The following is a 17,225-nucleotide window of genomic DNA, read 5'->3' as shown; positions in this document are numbered from 1 at the left end:
CTTCTAACACGGTAACCCCGGAATGGGCCGATAAAGGAGTCTCCTCCGAAACGGTAATTCCAGAATGGGACACTCCGGGGGTTTCCTCTAATGCAATGATAGGTTTCTGGCTTCTTGGAGTGTCGGCGGATCTGAATTCTTCGGGTAAGGTATCTACCTCCTTAATGACTAATTCAACTCTGCCTCCAACAGACGACACAACAGAGGTGTTCTTTGATCGCTTCTCATCGCTGGAGGATGAATTGGAAGGGCTACTACCTCTCTTAGAGGGCGTATCGCGTTCCAAATCTTTCAAAGCATCAAGCACCGTGGTGTTGCCCGGGTCAATCTCCAACGCCTCTGCATAGCGCTTTCTCGCCTCTTCTGGGAATCCCAACTGAAGGGTCGAAAGCCCAAATCTCCATAGAAGCTTTACACGGAGCTTGGGCTCGGGATTGTGAGAAAGGCCTTTCTTGCAATCATCAAGAGCCCGCTGCCAGTCCTCCATCTTCACAAAACACATTGCCCTGTTGGAGTAGAGTACTGGGGAGGTAGGGTCTATTTTGATGGCATCGCGGTAGATTTTAGCAGCCTTTTTGTATTCCTGTTTGACAAAAGCTTGTCTCCCAAGTTCCTTAAGTTGGTCGGACATGGTATAGGCTCAAGAAGATATCTTCTCAACGTAGCGTTCACAGTGATTCATTCCGCTGAAAAACGTCGCTGTCCTGCATATTCAATGCTGCATGCATTGGCATCGGCCATAACGTCACATACTGAACATAGACCGTTAAGGGTAAAAGTTAACAAATGAGAGATGCTTCACGATGTCTGAATTTATAGATTTTGATAATTATAAAAACAATGTCTAGCTAATTGCCATTTGAATATTAGATCAAAAAATCAAGAAGCCATTTCTTGCCTTATATCCTTTTGGAACTTCCCATTAGCATTGAGCATGTGCTCACTAATCTACAAACCGGTCCTACCTTGTGTTTCTTATGCTTATTTTATTATACAGGCACTTGGCAGATACATTATTCCGAGTCGGAGTCGGCAGCGAACGATGACCTTGGCTGCTTACCTTCCGGCCCGAACCAGCCTTCTTCGTCGCTACTTTCTTCTTCGATCTCCTCGTCACTTTCCACATCCTCAAGCATGTTGCTGTCGCTGGCATCAGCCTCGATGTCATAAGACGACTTGAGAAAGTAGTACAAGTAGCCGTTGCGCTTGGAAACCGTAACAACATCCTTGGCGATCCTGGCGATGAATCTCTGGATGGATCTCAAGGCACCGGCAAACTCGGCCTTGTTCCTGTTAATGTACTTACCATGTGCAGTAACCAACGATTTGATCCACAACAAGTTGAACTCGATGTGCGGCGAGTCCATTGCCAACAGGGCGACGAATCTCAAGCAGCGGTCAACGTACACGACTGGGAGGTCCAGAGCGACCAAGGCAATGTCTATAATCGGAATACTCTCGTATACCTGGTGTATCAAGTACTGCTCGTTCAATCTGAAGGCCATGACGAGTGCGTTGAGGTACTCCTTGCCCTTGAGGCACTCGAGGGTGGCCATTGGCGTGACGTCGACGTCCAAGTCGAACGGATCAAACACCACGCTGCTATCAACCGAGTAGATCAACAACCCCTCGGTAGAGGCGGCAGCAAATGAGGCGGCAGTAGGAGAGAACTGGATCGCCATGACTCTGACTTCTGGACGGGTCTTTCTGGCCGACGGGTCACCGCGGTGGGAGCCCGGCAAGGTTGTGTCAATACGGTCTTCCAAGTCTGAGTGCTCACCGTCGCGGTCTATCAAGTCCAACGGGCCACCTTCAGTCATGTTTTTGGAGTTGAGCAACTCCAAGGTCCCGCTCAACTGCATGTTTTGCGACACGGTGAAACGCTTCAACATCACCTCGTTGCGGATATCGTAAAGGCAGATAGAATTATTGATACCGGCCGCCACCAAGGACAACCCGTCAAAGCTGTAGCAGATGGTGTTAAAGTTCTTACCTCTGCTGGAGTTCTTGGCCGTAAAGCCATCCTCCTGGTACCGCCCACGCAAGATGTCTCTGCGGCAGTCGATGGCATTGACCTGCTTGGCGTTTTCAATGTCCCAGAACTGGAGCTGGCCGCTCAAGGTAGACACAGCAACCTCCTTCGAGTCCGGTCTCATTGCAATCGCCAAAACGTCTGAGTATATGTTGAACGGCTCCACGTGCTGCGATCTACCGAAAATGCTCCACACACGGATCGTCTTATCCCACGAGGCACTTGCCAACACGGAGTTTTCACTGCCGAAAGCGAGGCACGAGATTGGCGCCTCATGCCCGGATAACGTGTCGAGCAACTGTGCCGTCTGTACAGACCAGACGTAAATCTCGAAGGTGTCCTCAGAACCAGCACAGACAACCTCCCCACTCGGGTCGACCGCCAAAGAGTTGAACTTGACACGCTCGGTGGCGGTGAAGGTTCTGAAGTTACGGTACCTAACCAAGTCGTAGGCTCTGATAGTCCCATCTAAGGAGGCAGAGAACATCACCAGACCCTTCTTAGCAAACAGAACCGCCGTCACCGCAGACGTGTGCTCGGAGAAGGTGTTGAGGCAGAAGCCAGAGACTACGTCCCAGATTTTGATCTTCCCATCGTCAGAGGCCGTGACGATCCTCGAGCCGTCTGGCGAATATGCCAACGCATTCATCGAGTCGAAGTGGCCCTGTTGCTTGAGAATGTACGACTCGGATTGCCATTCGTAAACCAACAATTGGCCAACCTTGCTCGACCCGAATGCGATCCACTCTCCCGTGGCGTTGATGCTGATGGTGTTGACCTCATTCTGGCCCATACTCAACTGCTGGATTAATGTAAAGGTCGGGAGCTCGTAGAGGCGGAACTCACCGTTGGTGAAACCAACAATCAACATGTTGGTCTTGGCGTGGAACGTGGCGGTCTTGACCTTTGCCTCGGAGAAGAAAAAGTTCTTTGCCACGATCCTCCAGCTCATCCTGGACTCGTCTTCCTCCTCGCTCTCATCCTCACTTTCATCGGTCGGCTTTTCGGTGTACTCCCATCTGAACAACGCCCCGTCCTTGCTGAGCGTGTAGATAGTGTCCTGGGCCTCGTTGAAGAATGCCTTGATGACGTAGTCACGGTGTCCAGCCAAGGTCATTGCCACAGACTTCTCCTCGGAGTGCAACGAGAAGAGGCGCGAGGTCATGTCCTTGGAGGTGGAGATGAAGAAGCGCGAATCCTGGGACCAGGTCACGGACGTCACGTCGCTGTAGTGACCTGCGTAGACACGGTGACGCACAAACGGCGCAAATTGACGGTCCTCCGTCAAGTCCGGCGTCTTCCAGACCTGGATAAAGCGGCTGCACGCGACGGCAAAGTGGGTGCCGTCCGGCGAGAACTGTAAGTCCAATACGGCATCCTTAAAGTTGAAGTGGTGTAACACGGTTCTGGCGCGGAAATTGACCAAAATAGCCCTTCCGTCTTCGTCCACAGACAACAACAATGAGCCCTGTTTGTTCAACGCAATGCGCAGAATGTTTTTGCGGTGCTCGTATGGGAAGGTGAAGGACTTGTTGTTGGTCAAGTCGAAGACGGACACCCTGTTTCCTACGGGCGAGAGCAACACCGTTCCGTCCTGCGTGAACACAAGGTTACCTTGGCGGTACACGGTCCCCAACAAGTTGGAAAATTTAAAGTCGGATTTCATTGTGGGTGAAAAGGGATTGTGATATACGATGCAGTTGAGAGAGCTAAATAAGGTAGAATAATTTTTCAGTGAGCCGCAGGATATTTTTCGATGAGGTTACCCGGGAGTGATAAAGCACGTGACTAACGGTCGGCTAGCATTGAAATCGGGGTTATAGGCCGGAAGGGAAGGAGAGTAGAACGGAGATAAATAATAAAGTTCGGGGGGACTGGGTGGTTTGGAGTATATAGATATGTGATGGGGAGGAAGCAAGATACTTTTTGCCGTCTCTATACGCAGAATGGAGGTGAATGCTAGGCGGCAAACGGTTGGCTACGTTTAGAGGGACGAAAATTAAGATAGTCGAGAAGAAGGGTAGATATAAGAGATTTATAATGTAGAGTACTAAATGGTTGTGGTAGTTTAGGGGGGATTTTGTATATTATTTTCAACTTGGTGGAGTATACTCGTATAAAATCAATGTCATGTCTGAGCCGCATAATTCGATGAGGTTACCCGGGAAGAAAATTATGCAGGACCTGGCATTTATCTCATTGGTAACATATTCACGGTGGTAAAGGACGGCTAGAAATCATATATACAATGAGTGATAACAACTCCTTATCGTCGCGTGTCATGAACATGAAGTTCATGAGACGCGCGGAAATCAAACAGGCGGATCTCCAGCAGGAGGAGAAACAGAAGGAGTACCACGACTTGTCTGAGTGGAAATCACCGTTGGCCGCCCGCTACGCCAAGCCAAAGGCCCGTGCCCAGGTTATTAATGTGGGCTATTCCAGCATAAATGCTATTGGTACGACTGCAGAGGTTGTGGTCGAGGAAGAGCCAAAGGTTGGTAGAAAAACCTGGGGTGATTCTGCGAGCAAAGAGGTATGTATGAAAGTTTTCAGAGCGTGACATGTCAGAGCTTGTTTGATCTTTGAGAAGGTTCTGAGGGGGATAAGCTTGCCATTGGGTTAGATAAAGATTGAGAAATCCAATGTCGCAAGGTGAGAGCAATATGGTAGCAAATCGTGAGATATCCGTATTTACACAAAGTTTTGTGTAAGAGGCGCACCATTCTGTGGGATAAAACGATTTTTACACACTGTGTGAGATAAATCAGTGCCAAAGACTTGGATACAGCATTACTGAAGGCGTATAGTTTGTGATAACACTATCCAAGCTTGAATGATACCACGAAATTGATCACCAGTTTTGCGAAGAGAAATATCTGATTCTATGGCAGTGTAACGGTGTCTCCTTATACCTGAGAGTATATCCGATACCTTAAACCATATATTCCACCTTTGAGAGTTATCCAAAAAATAAGAGCTCTTCTCAATACGGTCTACAAATTTGGCCCAATGTTCGACTTTGATATATACTCAAATACCCGGCAATTCCCCAACTCTTGCACGATATTAACCATTTAGGTCAAGGAAGCGGCGGAGAAGCTCGCGGAGGGTGAGTCCAAGGAGTTCCTTGATGAATTGTGGAAGAAGAAGGAGGACCCCGCTCCCAAGAGGAAGGCGGAGCTGAAGAACGGCGTGAGCAAGAAACAGAAGAAGTAGCTACTTTTTCTTTCGCGCCTTGGCGCCCGCGACGTCGAAGCCCGCCTTGACAATAGCGTCGCGCGCGGCAGCATTGATATGCTTGAAGCGGTCCGGCCCGAGGTGAATTCCGCCAAACCAGCGGCTGACCACTACCATCACGTCCCACACATCCATAAGCTAAGCTGTTAGTGCTGATCTCTGTATAGTAAAGCAAACATACCGTTAGTAAGTGTAGCAAGCGGCCACCCGCAGCGGCTTCACCGTCGTCGTCGCAGTCTTGTATTGTGGAACCCACTGCGTCATTGTTGCATATGCGCCAAGCGGTCATGTTGTGTGCCGCGCGCGCAATCTTACGGTCCGTCTTGAGCGCAGCGAGGTGTCGTTGTGCTTCTTGGAGAGAGTGCACCGGTCTGACATACGCGATAAAAGTGGACTTACGATCGAGAATCGGTTCGGAGATTGTCCAGCCGGAGAAAATATCAGGTGTGAACTTTGGAAGCAACTCAAACTTGGGGACAGAGATGGAAAAGTTGTTGAAAGCTAAATCGGAGTTTTCACCTCCGCTCACTTCTGTATGCTCCGTCTTGGCCTCTCCCACCAGCATACCAGCCTCGGCCCTTGCTTTTTCCTCGGCCCTTGCCTTTTCCTCGATCCTTGCCTTTTCTTCAGCCTTCTTCTCCTCTTTGGCAATTCGTGTCAGGTTTTTGTCTTGCTGCTCGAAAAGAAATTCGTCAATCTGGCTTAAACAGTCGAGGAGGCACACCATTCCCTCCTGGAAGGACGCCTCGAGGAGCTCGTTGAACGTGCGCTCGTAGTAGCCCACATCCACAAAATCTGTCTCGTTCAGATTCAGAACGAGAACGATATCGGGTTTTGTGTCAGGGTACGTTTCGGCGAACGACATTGTTATCGTGATATTTTTGGCGCCGTAGTCATGCTCTAGGTCCACCGCTGCCGGGAGCCTAAACTCGTAGATCTGGGGCGCTAGCTGGCTAGCAGTTGAGGGGTAGATGGCTTCGATGACTTCCACCTCATCGGTAAGTTCCTGGACGGTCATTGTAGTCTTTGGTGGGGATATTAGAGGATGTAAATAAGGTGATTTTTCACCTACGTTTTGCAGTGAAAAATTCGAGACTGCACGCAAGTGTGGGGTAAGGCTTTTAGAATAACAGACAGGCTAAAAGTAGAGACGTCTACCATGTTCAAACTGTTTTTTTTTTCAATCTCTTAATGTTTCTGTTTATTCTGCCTAAAGTTTTACCACCAAGTGACTTTCATCAGAGATGTGATTAAAGCGATGAGGCTATTGTTATATCGACGGCCACGTCCAAGTAGAAATATATAACTAGCAAGATTTTCTCATCCATATTGAGACTGGTTACTTCGAAGGAATTTGGTCAAAGAGGAGTATTCCAGGGAATCTTATCGAAAATTATGTTTTATCTTTAAATATATAAACAAAGAGTAAGAACCACGGCTCTTTATATACGATAAGTTGCCAGTACCAGTCCGTCATCTGCGAATGACTAAGGAGTGATGCCAGCGACACGATACACACGGAGGGTCAAACCTTTAACCCACTTTTATGGTCCATTACCGGTAATTCGGTGCTCTAAATAGCCCTCAGGTATAGAAACACTACTTACACCGAAAATTATCTAACAATATACCATGCGAAAATGAGGATGTAGTTCTCAAAGTAGAAAGGGTATATGTGCCATTAGTTATAGGGAGAAAGGGATCACCCAGCTAATATATCGGCATGAAAGGAAACCTTTTCGTTACTCACAGCAATAAAACCACCGTTGTAGCCGCTCTATTGGTGAAAGTGGATCACCGGTGATCCATAATATTGCCCATTAACCTCAAACTCCAAAGTGCATCTAGACATAAAGCCTACCCCAGCTTCTACCATCGTCCGGGTATAGCTTTTCCCTATACCACCGATTAAACAGAATTTGTTGTCTTGGAATATAAATACATTGTTCTACTATATACAGCTGCCTCGATCTTTCTTACTTAGCTTCCTCCTCTTTCGCTTCCGCCGCAACCGTCTGCGGTCTGTCCAAACCCAACTCAAACTGGTTCTTAAAGTTGACAGACTTGACCAACAACGATCTGTGGATCTTCTGGGCTTCACCTGGGACGGAAATGGTCACCTTGTAGGTCCCGATGAAGTCGACAGCCTCGACTGCGTAGGACCTGCCGGCAGGCGAGACATAGCTCAAGGTCATGAGCCCAGCAGGCACATCGACCTCAGTCATTCCGAAAATACGCTTGGAGATGGCGGTCTTGTCTACAACGGTCTCCAAGGCACCGGAGCTGTCGGTGGTGGCTCTGAAAAGGAAGTTGGCTGGGATAGACTCTAACGACTCGTATGAGATGAGCTCCGGGGTGGTGGATGTAATGTTCGCCGCAAGCTTCGCAGTGTTGGTATTCTTACGGCCGGCGATTAACTGGCTCAAGGCTTCCAACGATAAGGCTGGCTTAGGGGTCTGAGGACCCTTGGCTTCTGGCGCCTTGACAACCACCACCTTCTTGGCCTCGGCCGCAGCTCTCTCTCTGGACAGCAACTGCTTCTTCGCTTCAACAACTGGAATGCGGGGCGCTTCACCAGCCAACACGTACGCGGCACCATTGTCTCTGTGTAAGTAGTTTCTCATGGCGGAGGCCAACACCTGGACAATTTCGCCCTTCTGGCCGACGTTGGCATGGTCCCTCAACAACTGGACCGTGCAATGCTTGGCACGGCGAGCAGAGGCGTAGTGTCTGACTAATTGTGGTCTGATCATAATAGGTGAAGTTATGGAGGCAGAGTGTCAAGACTAGTACTGATTTACCGGGTGGAATTTTTCAGTGCAAAGGTGTAGTTTTTTCGTGTGTTTTTTCACACGTGCGCAATCACGTGACAGACAGAAGGGAGTTAAGACAGGAGATCAAAGCTGGTCATTTTGGCTATATCTTCAAATACACGGGCCGAAATGGTGTGTGTATTAGTTAGGGTTATAAGTCACTTAGTTTTAGAGGTTAGTACTCACACAAAGAAGCTTGTGTGAGCACAGTGCCATAACCATGGTAGAGCCAGGTATAGAGTTCATTGGTTTTACAAGCCATTAAAATCAGTCTTGACTCTAGTCATTTGGAGCCATAGATGTTTCAACCATTCCACCTACCTTGAACTCTTTAGTCATCTGCTCTGAAACACCGTTCCCACTCCAACAGCCCTTCATCCGGTTTTTGTTTCGCGAATCATCTGTTTACAGTTCGCGAAATATTGGATTGCGAAAAGGCATAACGAAAACGCGTAAAAACGATACGTTTTTTATCCTCCCCACCACTCTACAACCAGTCACTATCACCATGAGCGCGCCCGAGGAAAACGAAGAACTCACCATCCAGGAGGAATACAAACTATGGAGACAGAATTGTCACTATATGTATGACTACATTTCCGAGACGGCGCTCACGTGGCCGTCTCTCACGGTACAGTGGCACCCCGAGTCAGAGAAGGGCGACCACACACTCACGTCGCGGTTGTTGTTGGGGACACACACTTCGAACGAAGATGTGAACTACTTGAAAGTCGCGAGCGTCACGTTGCCTGACTTCAAAGGGCCCTCTGAGGCGAAGCTCAACTCGCGCTTGAAGGTGACCAAAAAGTACCGCCACGCGGACGCGGAGATCAACCGCGCGCGGTACATGTCGCAGGACGCAACGGTCGTCGCGACAATCTCTGGCAGTGGGCTTGTGTCGTTATACAAGACAAACAGTGCGGGCGTAGTCGAGCTTAAGCACCACACCAGCAACGGGTACGGGCTCAATTGGAGTCCGCGTCGCAAGGGGTATCTCGCAACCGGGTCTGACGACCAGACGGTTGCGATCTGGGACACTGAGAAACCAGTGGCACCGCTCCTCGTGGTGAAGCACAGCGACATCGTCAACGACGTCAAGTGGCACCACTTTGACGAAAACGTATTTGGCTCGGTTTCCGATGACACGAACCTCCTCTTGTGGGACGTCAGAGCCGCGGAAAAGCCAATCAAGCGCGCGGGTAAGAACGGCGCCATCAACTCCTTGGCCTTCAACAACTTTTCTGCCAACTTGATGGTTGTGGGCAACGCTGACAGCACGATCGATTTGTTCGACCTCAGACGCATGGACCGTAAGCTACACACATTGATGGGCCACTCAGAGTCGATCACGTCAATGGAGTGGTCGCCGCACCGCGACGGTATCCTTGCGTCAGGCTCGCAAGATCGTCGCGTGCTCTTGTGGGACCTCTACAAGATCGGCGAGGAGCAGCAGCAGGACGACTTGGAGGACGGCGCGCCGGAGATCTTCATGATGCACGCAGGGCACACCTCCAGCGTCCAAGACTTGAGTTGGCATCCTGAGATCGACTGGTGTTTAGCCAGCACGTCCGATGACAATGTCGTGCACATTTGGAAGGTTGCTGATAAATTGACCGCAAACTGTAGCAAGGAGACCGAGAAGGAGGGTGAAGATGGCTGGGAAGATGAGGAGGAAATGGCCGATGCCGATTTAGAGTAATGTAATATAAGGTTGATTTGAGGTAAGTAGTCGAGAGCATGAGAAAGTAATCTTCAAATAAAAAGATGGATAATATGTCGTTAATGAAACAACAACTTTCAAGAATGAATCTAAATGGTACCTGATTTTTCTATCTTATCCATCTCTGTTGCACCATTGATAGCCCCATCCAAACTATTTCCTTCTATTAGTGACACAATACTAATATTTGAGATTTTTCATACTTTTTTTTTTATTTCCCCTTGCCATAACACTAAAATAAAACTCTCTGAATTTCCATTCATTGCCTAACACTACACTGCTATGCATACCTGCCGTATACTGCTCCTCGCATGTAACGCCAATTAACATGGTTAGCCAAGGCCCAAACAAAAAGAAGAAGAAAAAAGCACACTTGTGATATCTATCCAAACTAATTTGAATTTCAATCCTCTGGATTCCTGAATTGCAAGATATCGTATGTACCTAACGCTATCAACATAGTGCCTACTCTTGGTCGTGCGCCCACCGCGAACATCGGCGCGCTTTGCGGCTCTATTTGGGCGACTAAAAACAAATGCAGCCAACGTTCCATTCACCACCCCTCTTATCCACACCATGACGATCTCCCACAAACCCACCGACCTTACCATTCCGCGCGCCTTGGATGACCTCATCCCTGAGGTGGCGCTATATCGCAAGCTTGCGGCCGCAGAAAATAAAATCGACGCGTTCACGCAGCGCAAGTGGTTGGACCTCCAGGAGTACTTGAATAAGCCGCTCGAACCAGAGACGCTGCTCTTGCGCGTCTATGTCTACAACACGTGCGAAAACCAGCCATGGCAGCAGGCAGATGGCACGGCGGCGTCGAAGTGGACGTTGCGTGTGGAGGGTCGTTTGGTGGGCGGCAACGCCAAGTTCAGCCTGATGCTCACGGGCTTGACGGTCGACCTTATGCCCAACCCGAACTACCCGGACATCGGCCCGCAGAATAGCAACCACATCATCGAGTGGCACGAGAACACGCCCGAAAGCAACACCAACGTGGGGCTCAACGCGAAGTTATCTGCGTTTGACGGCTTGGATATCACGCGCACGGGGCAACATCCGATCGCGTGCAAGGTTACTTTGCAGTTGAAAGAGTTGCCGTTGAAGATGAAGGTGTCAGCACCGCTTGCGCAGATACTCGGAGCACCCGAGATGAGCCAGCACGGGGTTATCTACGGTATCTGGCAATACATCCAGTTGCACGGCTTGTTCCTGCCACCGACGCAGACTGACACGCACCCTGTAGCGACGCGGGAGCCAGGTGACGACCTCCGCACTGTGTACTGTGACGCAACGTTGTTTTCACTCTTTGGCTTGGCTAAGTTCAAGTTTCCGCGCTTGATGGAGTTGCTCACGCCTCACTTGAGCCCGAAGGAGCCGATCGTGATTGATTACGAGGTCGACGTTACCAAGGCATCCACCTTGGGCAGTTGCGTCGTAGATATTCCCGTGGAGCTGTCGGTTTATCTCGCAGCCGTGCGCGCGGAGCAGTTGGAGACCATCAAGCACCTGTACCACGTTAACGACCACGCCATCATGGCGTTGAACAACAAAATCTCCACCGGCGTCGCCGTGCTCAACCAGAGCCGCGCTAAGCAGCAGTTCTATGCAGGTCTTGCTGAGAATCCCGTGGACTTTTTGCAAGACTGGTACGCGAGCCACTGTCACAACTTGAAGATCCTCAACGGCGACGAGGGGTTCAGCGAGGAGACCATGAGACGCGCTGACTTCTTTGCAAACACCAACGAGGAGAAGGGCCTCGATGGCGAGGCATTGTTGAGAGATAACGTCGCATTATTGTTCAACACGAATCGGTTGTAGGCGATAGAGGATTTATGTTTATTAAAATACAATTATCGAATTAAAAGTAATTGGATTGTTTAAAGGGTGACGTGTGAGTATGAGGTTTTATTTGACAGTTGTAGGTGGACAGGCATTGGAGTTAGAGTGAAGGGTGGTGGAAAATAATACAGACGGGAGGAGGACTGGGAGGAGTTGGGGGCGAAAGTGTACTGGTGGGGAATTGGGACAGCCAGGGTGAAAGCAAATAGAGACATGAACCACATAATTTGAAAGGGAAACCCAGGGCTTGTTAGCACGTTAGTAGAATCGCAGCCAAGATTGTAGCAGACGCTACTTCAAACAAAACCTAGGAAAATTGGTCAGGAAGCTGGATAATGTAGCCTTGATTCTAGAAAGTACAAGTTAAGGCGGCTATGGGGAAGAGGAGTGTATTGTAAATCCCACTCAAGGGCCTCCCTTAAACCCAAACTCCTGCTATGCTTCACCAGTGATGAATTTAGCTGGATTTGAACTTGGATGCCATAGTACAGAACGGACTAAAGGGAATACTCGATTGTAGTTCTGCGGGCCTCTTTGTTGGAGGATAGGTGTCTGAATACAATAAAGGACATAATCCTTCAAAGTGTGAAGATTTCTTATCGGACCCTTAATTAATGGTATGGTGGACTCTAAATGAGTTCATCGTTGGGCGATTTTTGCGGGTGCAATTGGAAGAAACAGACATGAATCCTCTTTCTTTAGCAAGGTATACTTTCTAGAAGACTTTTTAGTGTGAATTGGGTAGCCCCTTCTTTTATGACTTTCAGACGCAGATTGGAGTCTCTGGTCTTTTCTGCTCACCGGACCATGAAACCTTTAAACCCAATTACCGCCTATTAAATACGACAAAAGGGGATCAACTGTTATCGAGTCTAGAGCCTTTCAACTACAAATAAGCTGACTTTTGTGACCCAATGGGTCGGCCAACGTGCAATGTAAAATTTGGTGCTCGAACATAAGGCAAAAATTAGAAGACTTTGAAATATAAAACTATGCGAATTTGTTACCAGACTCCTACACGGTAATTCTTATAGAAATCAGAGGTGGTGATCGAAGCTGGTTCACTAGCTATCATATAAATCTATTACTGTCTCATGCTTTTTTTTTTCAGCGGCATAAATCTGGCTTGAGACATGGTTGATTTCGGTGATATAAAGCCGGAAGTTGGATCAGGGAAATGGAAGTCTCTACGTAATATCTGAACAATGTGTCTAAATCGCTTTGTGACAAAGTGTTCGGATGCATTGCTTGGTGAAACGCCTCAGAGTCTGTTAGAACATCCCGTATTTATTTTTAATCCCGCTCTCCCTAAGGAATGGATTAAATAGGAGCTCACATACCCTTCCAGTTTTACGAGAATTCCCCGAACCAAGCCATAGCTACAGGCCCCGATTCAGGATTGCGTTTGAAGAGGTGCCTATACGAGTGTATATGACCCTGCTGATAGTAGACGACTTGGAATGTAGATATGCGTCTGAGGGATGCGAGGGGTTGCTAGTCAAGACCTCAGAAGCAGGGAACATGCTCGCTCCCGCGCCCATATCGCTCTAACGAAAAGAGACGAACCGTATAGTACATGCACGTACAGTAGCAATAGCGCGGTAATTCACCCTGTTTACTATTTCCATGCATACCCACGATACAGTTGATGGTTGACCACGAAGTTAATCGAAATGAAGGCGGTGTAGCTGCAGTTTATGGTTTCATCCCGTTCCCAACACAACCGGAAAACCGGTCGTCATTAACGACCATCGTGTATCTTCGGTGAAGTTCTACATGAATCTGGTTGTATGCAGTGGCATCCGATTCAGGAAAGATATTCCATCGTTTGGGTGTATTAAATCATAGGGAATTACCAGGGATCCGTATTAGTAGATGCCGCTATCATAGTTTTACATGATCGGAAGCGCTAACTGGAGGCTCGGGGGTAACGAAAGCCAGGTTAGTTGACGCGAATTAGCATAAGCTGTTTCACTCCGCTCAGAAGTTGTCATGTGAAAGGGTTTAATCTAGGAAACCCTAAAAGTCGTTCCGTCTATAAAACGGCGTATACTTTTTCAAGGAAGCCTTAACCAAAAAAAGAGCCAAAGCGAGAACATGAGTTAGATTAGGATAATTCGAAGCCTTTATGCACGTACTCGTCATGTTCATGCAAAGATTGGCACGGTAACCCTTTTTTTAGTCCCGTCCATGGCTCACTGATGTTGGTGTTAGGCTTCGTTACCGGAGTAAGCGTTGTAGGCCGTAGCTTGGTGCAATACTATCACACCCTTGGGATTCATTGACAAAAACGAGGTGTTCCAGTCTCATGCTCTTTGTGAAGACTCTTTAATTGGAAATTTCTGATAAGAATTCCAGAAAGAGCGTTAAATTGTGGTCCGATGGTGAAATTGAAGTGGTAGGAAGGCATTTCACTATGGATGATTGCGCCATAACCTGGAGAAACTATTGCGTAGCAAGGCAAAGGAACCTGACATTTGTAAGGTACCATCATAGAGATTATCCCTCAAGCGCCACTTTAGAGACTATGCCAATGCTACCAATATACTGTTAGCCATCGTAGTCAGGAGTAAAAGCTTTTTTTTTTCACTAGTATTTATTCCTCTCTACATATTACATGCTCGGTGAATTAGGTTGGACTTTGGAGCGCTTGGACCCAGAGCATCCCCGACTTAAGGTGATTAGAACATGACGCAGGCGGGACTTATTAAGCTGGGCATGCATGCACAAGTATAGACCACTATAGTTCTATGGGTTTTAGCGCAGGCATGAACGGGGCCCTAATGGGTCGTTTACCCTGACTAATCAACACGGATTTGCCAGAGCCGAGACAAGATTCCTCGGTTGCTAGCCTATCAAACACCCAATACGTCATATGTCTGATTTCAAAGGAGCATATACGCCAGGAAGGCTTCATATCCCTAAGGAAGCTGGGATTTGAGAAAAATTCCTCATCAACTGGGAATTTGAGATATATATCACTTCTGAAAGAAGCGTCCTAGTTATTGTTGGTACATATGCACGAAGGGCAACCTTCTGTTACAAAGCAACAACGTTGGTCCGGTAGCTCCAAGGCCAGACACTCACTCACACATGGCGCTTGTTGCATTTGAATTACCCGAAGCGGAATCGTACCAACATACTGCAAAGGTCCGCCGGCTGAGAAAGTGCCCAACGGGCCTAGCCAGGGTAGCTTCTGGTGCTATTATACCTAAAACAACACTATTGACACCCGCCCACCGCCCAATTCAAGCCTTAGAGCTCGCACCCTGGACATTCCATGGAAATGCACTCTTCCTGGCTCTTATTGTTGCCTCGCCCGACTGGCAATCCACGAGATCCAGACAATAAACATGTGTCGCTCTGGGCCTAGTGGCTGTAGTGCTGCAAGGTAGAACTAACAATTTAGATACATTATGTGCGGCGTACTTCCCCCGGCAATAGTGCATGGTACAGCATATGGGCGACGCATGGAGGTAAGCGCCGCTAACTGTTGGCGCCAGGCTCGCAGGCCAATGTAATAGTCTTTCATACACCCCATGCCTTATTCTGGGATGGCGAAACTCATATATGGCTGGAATCTCCTGCCGGAATCAAGTCTCGTGAGAACGTGCTAAAGGAGAGTGATTAGCAGTAGCATCATCGTTGGCACATGCGAGCCATGCTCAAACCTTACAAAATGGCTGGCGAGATGGTACCTGACATGAAATCGCAATCACGTTGCCCCACCGGGCCAGTCTCCCTCGGCCGGACGAGCGCAAATCTGTAGGAGCAGACTCCTCTCATGTTAATTTAAGCCCCCCGTACCTCGGAATTGCCTTTCTTTGTTCTGCGTCCGACAAAATATCATGCACAGAATTTCGTCCTCTGCCACTTCCGAGGGGGATGCGACAAGGGTCGAAGAAACAAAGGCGACGGAGCTTAAAGCCTGTGGCCTATCAGGTTTATTTACGTGGACTTGAAATTCGATGCAGTGGGTAAGACCAGGCTAGCACCGATCATGGTGGATTTGAGTCAGAGATTTGTTGAAATTGGAGACTGCGTTCGTGCCATGAACTCGAGCCAAGTATGTCAAGTCGGACTAGAAGTCGTCACCAAGCGTCGGGTGCATTCTAGGCCGTCTGTAAGCCTCGACATGGTGCCAGGTATGTTCCTAGACCCCTTGTAATGTTTCTTATGCCTTTAAATGCTCGGTACCCGAGAGCCAGTATGTGGGATAAAAATTCAGTAAGATCTAGCCTCTGAGTAGAAATACAGGGGGTGGAGATACGCGGAGGTATAGAAGCATGAGAGTCTTAGTCTGTACGTCTCTATTCAGCCTCCCTCCTTCCGTTGAAGGTGTACTTTTCGTCAAGTTAGGTCGAGCGTGCACAAAATCCATTTTACGGGCATAGTTCCTACCACTCGGAATGATGAAAGAACCGGAACACGTCCGGTGATGTAGTATTGCATGCGCATGCAGCATAATTCATGCTTACATGCATGTGTCCGAAAGGTGGCCAATTCTCGATCTGCGAGGGGTGAGCGGGGCCGGGTGCATATTGTATCATCCGAGGCCTGCACGTATGTTACGCACTGGTACAGATGCACGTTGCATCGGGTGGTGACCCTGCCGCCAGCTTACATAGGTCAGCGTCCAACGTGTGCGCTGCAGCAGCATGGTTTACACAACCTTTGTAGTCACACCACCCCCCGGCACTCCTGAATGCGGCCGGCATCCTGGCAGACTCGATAATCCCAGTGCTTGCCCAGGAGGCCGTGCGTGGTTGTCAGCAAAAGATGGAACCGTATTCCGGAAACAGCCTAACGAAGACAGACCCGGTAGAACCTTATCCAAGAAGTAAAAACCGAGTAACACTTCGTCAGAAACCAAACGAGGGCTAAACATGAGCTGAAATCTGGATATGCGCAAGTAGCCGCCGCACCTACGCTTAATCTTCCTGAAAGACACAGGTTTAGGCGATCTGCGTATACGTGACTCTGTGTGCCACCAGTTTATCCTTTATGCTTGTTGGCTGCACCCTGGCTCCCACCATCCTGTCTACGGGCGCCATCTATATATATAGATATAGATTCCCTCCAACCTAACCTTCTGTGGATACTCAGAGCTCTATTCCATGCAAAGGTGCCGGTTCACCATTCCTACACCACCCCCCCTTTCTCCATCGCTGGCCTTGATTCTTGTTGCGGCTTCTTTTCCCGTCGTTCTTGTTCCATTTTGGCCGTTTCCCCTTTGTTCCTACTCCATTTTGGCCTTTCTTTCCCGTCGTATCTATCCCCACCCCGGCTTTCTTTCGCCAGCGAGACTTTTCCGTTCCTGTTCACAGAATACCGCCCGTAATCGGTATTAATTTGTGTTCCTAACCTAGCCTTTTCAGTTTCATTTGCAGTTATTTGAATCGTGGCGATATCCTGACAACCCACCCTACCCATAATCACCGATTGGTAGCTTCCCTTGTGCTACTTACCCTGTTTGAATCTCTATTAACATACCTTAACGACCTATCCACAATTTTTTCAAGCAATTTCCAGGTTTTGGACCCAGTTTATACTCTCTCTGAGCCATATTCCT

The 17,225-nt window shown here is 48.5% G+C and overlaps 7 protein-coding genes across 7 annotated transcripts; 3 read left to right on the top strand and 4 right to left on the bottom strand.

The window, feature by feature from the left end:
- Positions 1 to 442: 442 nt before the first annotated feature.
- On the bottom strand, positions 443 to 631 carry BABINDRAFT_30926 (uncharacterized protein; the record flags this gene model as incomplete). The annotated part of the gene is made up of 1 exon (XM_019131511.1): positions 443 to 631. A coding segment is annotated over one exon (189 nt), but the record flags the coding sequence as incomplete, so codon positions are not given.
- Positions 632 to 960: 329 nt separating this feature from the next.
- On the bottom strand, positions 961 to 3,710 carry PWP2 (snoRNA-binding rRNA-processing protein). The gene has a single exon (XM_019127438.1). It carries the CDS (start codon positions 3,696 to 3,698, stop codon positions 1,014 to 1,016), a length of 2,685 nt encoding a protein of 894 aa, XP_018987799.1. The 5' UTR covers positions 3,699 to 3,710; the 3' UTR covers positions 961 to 1,013.
- Positions 3,711 to 4,235: 525 nt separating this feature from the next.
- Positions 4,236 to 4,962, top strand: BABINDRAFT_72772 (uncharacterized protein). Its single transcript, XM_019132593.1, has one exon. The coding sequence runs from the start codon at positions 4,281 to 4,283 to the stop codon at positions 4,593 to 4,595; it is 315 nt and encodes a 104-aa protein (XP_018987798.1). The 5' UTR covers positions 4,236 to 4,280; the 3' UTR covers positions 4,596 to 4,962.
- A 289-nt stretch (positions 4,963 to 5,251) lies between these two features.
- BABINDRAFT_31311 (uncharacterized protein) lies at positions 5,252 to 6,290 on the bottom strand (the record flags this gene model as incomplete). Its single annotated transcript, XM_019131535.1, has 3 exons — positions 5,252 to 5,410; positions 5,454 to 5,723; positions 5,832 to 6,290. 3 exons carry the CDS (start codon positions 6,288 to 6,290, stop codon positions 5,252 to 5,254), a joined length of 888 nt encoding a protein of 295 aa, XP_018987797.1.
- A 903-nt stretch (positions 6,291 to 7,193) lies between these two features.
- On the bottom strand, positions 7,194 to 8,025 carry BABINDRAFT_10894 (mitochondrial 54S ribosomal protein MRPL50; the record flags this gene model as incomplete). Its single annotated transcript, XM_019126805.1, has 1 exon — positions 7,194 to 8,025. One exon carries the CDS (start codon positions 8,023 to 8,025, stop codon positions 7,249 to 7,251), a length of 777 nt encoding a protein of 258 aa, XP_018987796.1. The 3' UTR covers positions 7,194 to 7,248.
- A 568-nt stretch (positions 8,026 to 8,593) lies between these two features.
- Positions 8,594 to 9,784, top strand: HAT2 (Hat2p; the record flags this gene model as incomplete). The annotated part of the gene is made up of 1 exon (XM_019130242.1): positions 8,594 to 9,784. One exon carries the CDS (start codon positions 8,594 to 8,596, stop codon positions 9,782 to 9,784), a length of 1,191 nt encoding a protein of 396 aa, XP_018987795.1.
- A 594-nt stretch (positions 9,785 to 10,378) lies between these two features.
- BABINDRAFT_43257 (uncharacterized protein) lies at positions 10,379 to 11,703 on the top strand (the record flags this gene model as incomplete). Its single annotated transcript, XM_019132098.1, has 1 exon — positions 10,379 to 11,703. The coding sequence occupies one exon, from the start codon at positions 10,382 to 10,384 to the stop codon at positions 11,630 to 11,632; it is 1,251 nt and encodes a 416-aa protein (XP_018987794.1). The 3' UTR covers positions 11,633 to 11,703.
- Positions 11,704 to 17,225: the final 5,522 nt, after the last annotated feature.

The sequence above is a fragment of the Babjeviella inositovora genome, assembly GCF_001661335.1.
Source record: "Babjeviella inositovora NRRL Y-12698 unplaced genomic scaffold BABINscaffold_1, whole genome shotgun sequence".
Taxonomy (NCBI): Eukaryota; Fungi; Ascomycota; class Pichiomycetes; order Serinales; genus Babjeviella; species Babjeviella inositovora.
The sequence above is the reverse complement of the archived record's forward strand: the minus strand, read 5'-3'. Positions and strand labels throughout refer to the sequence as shown.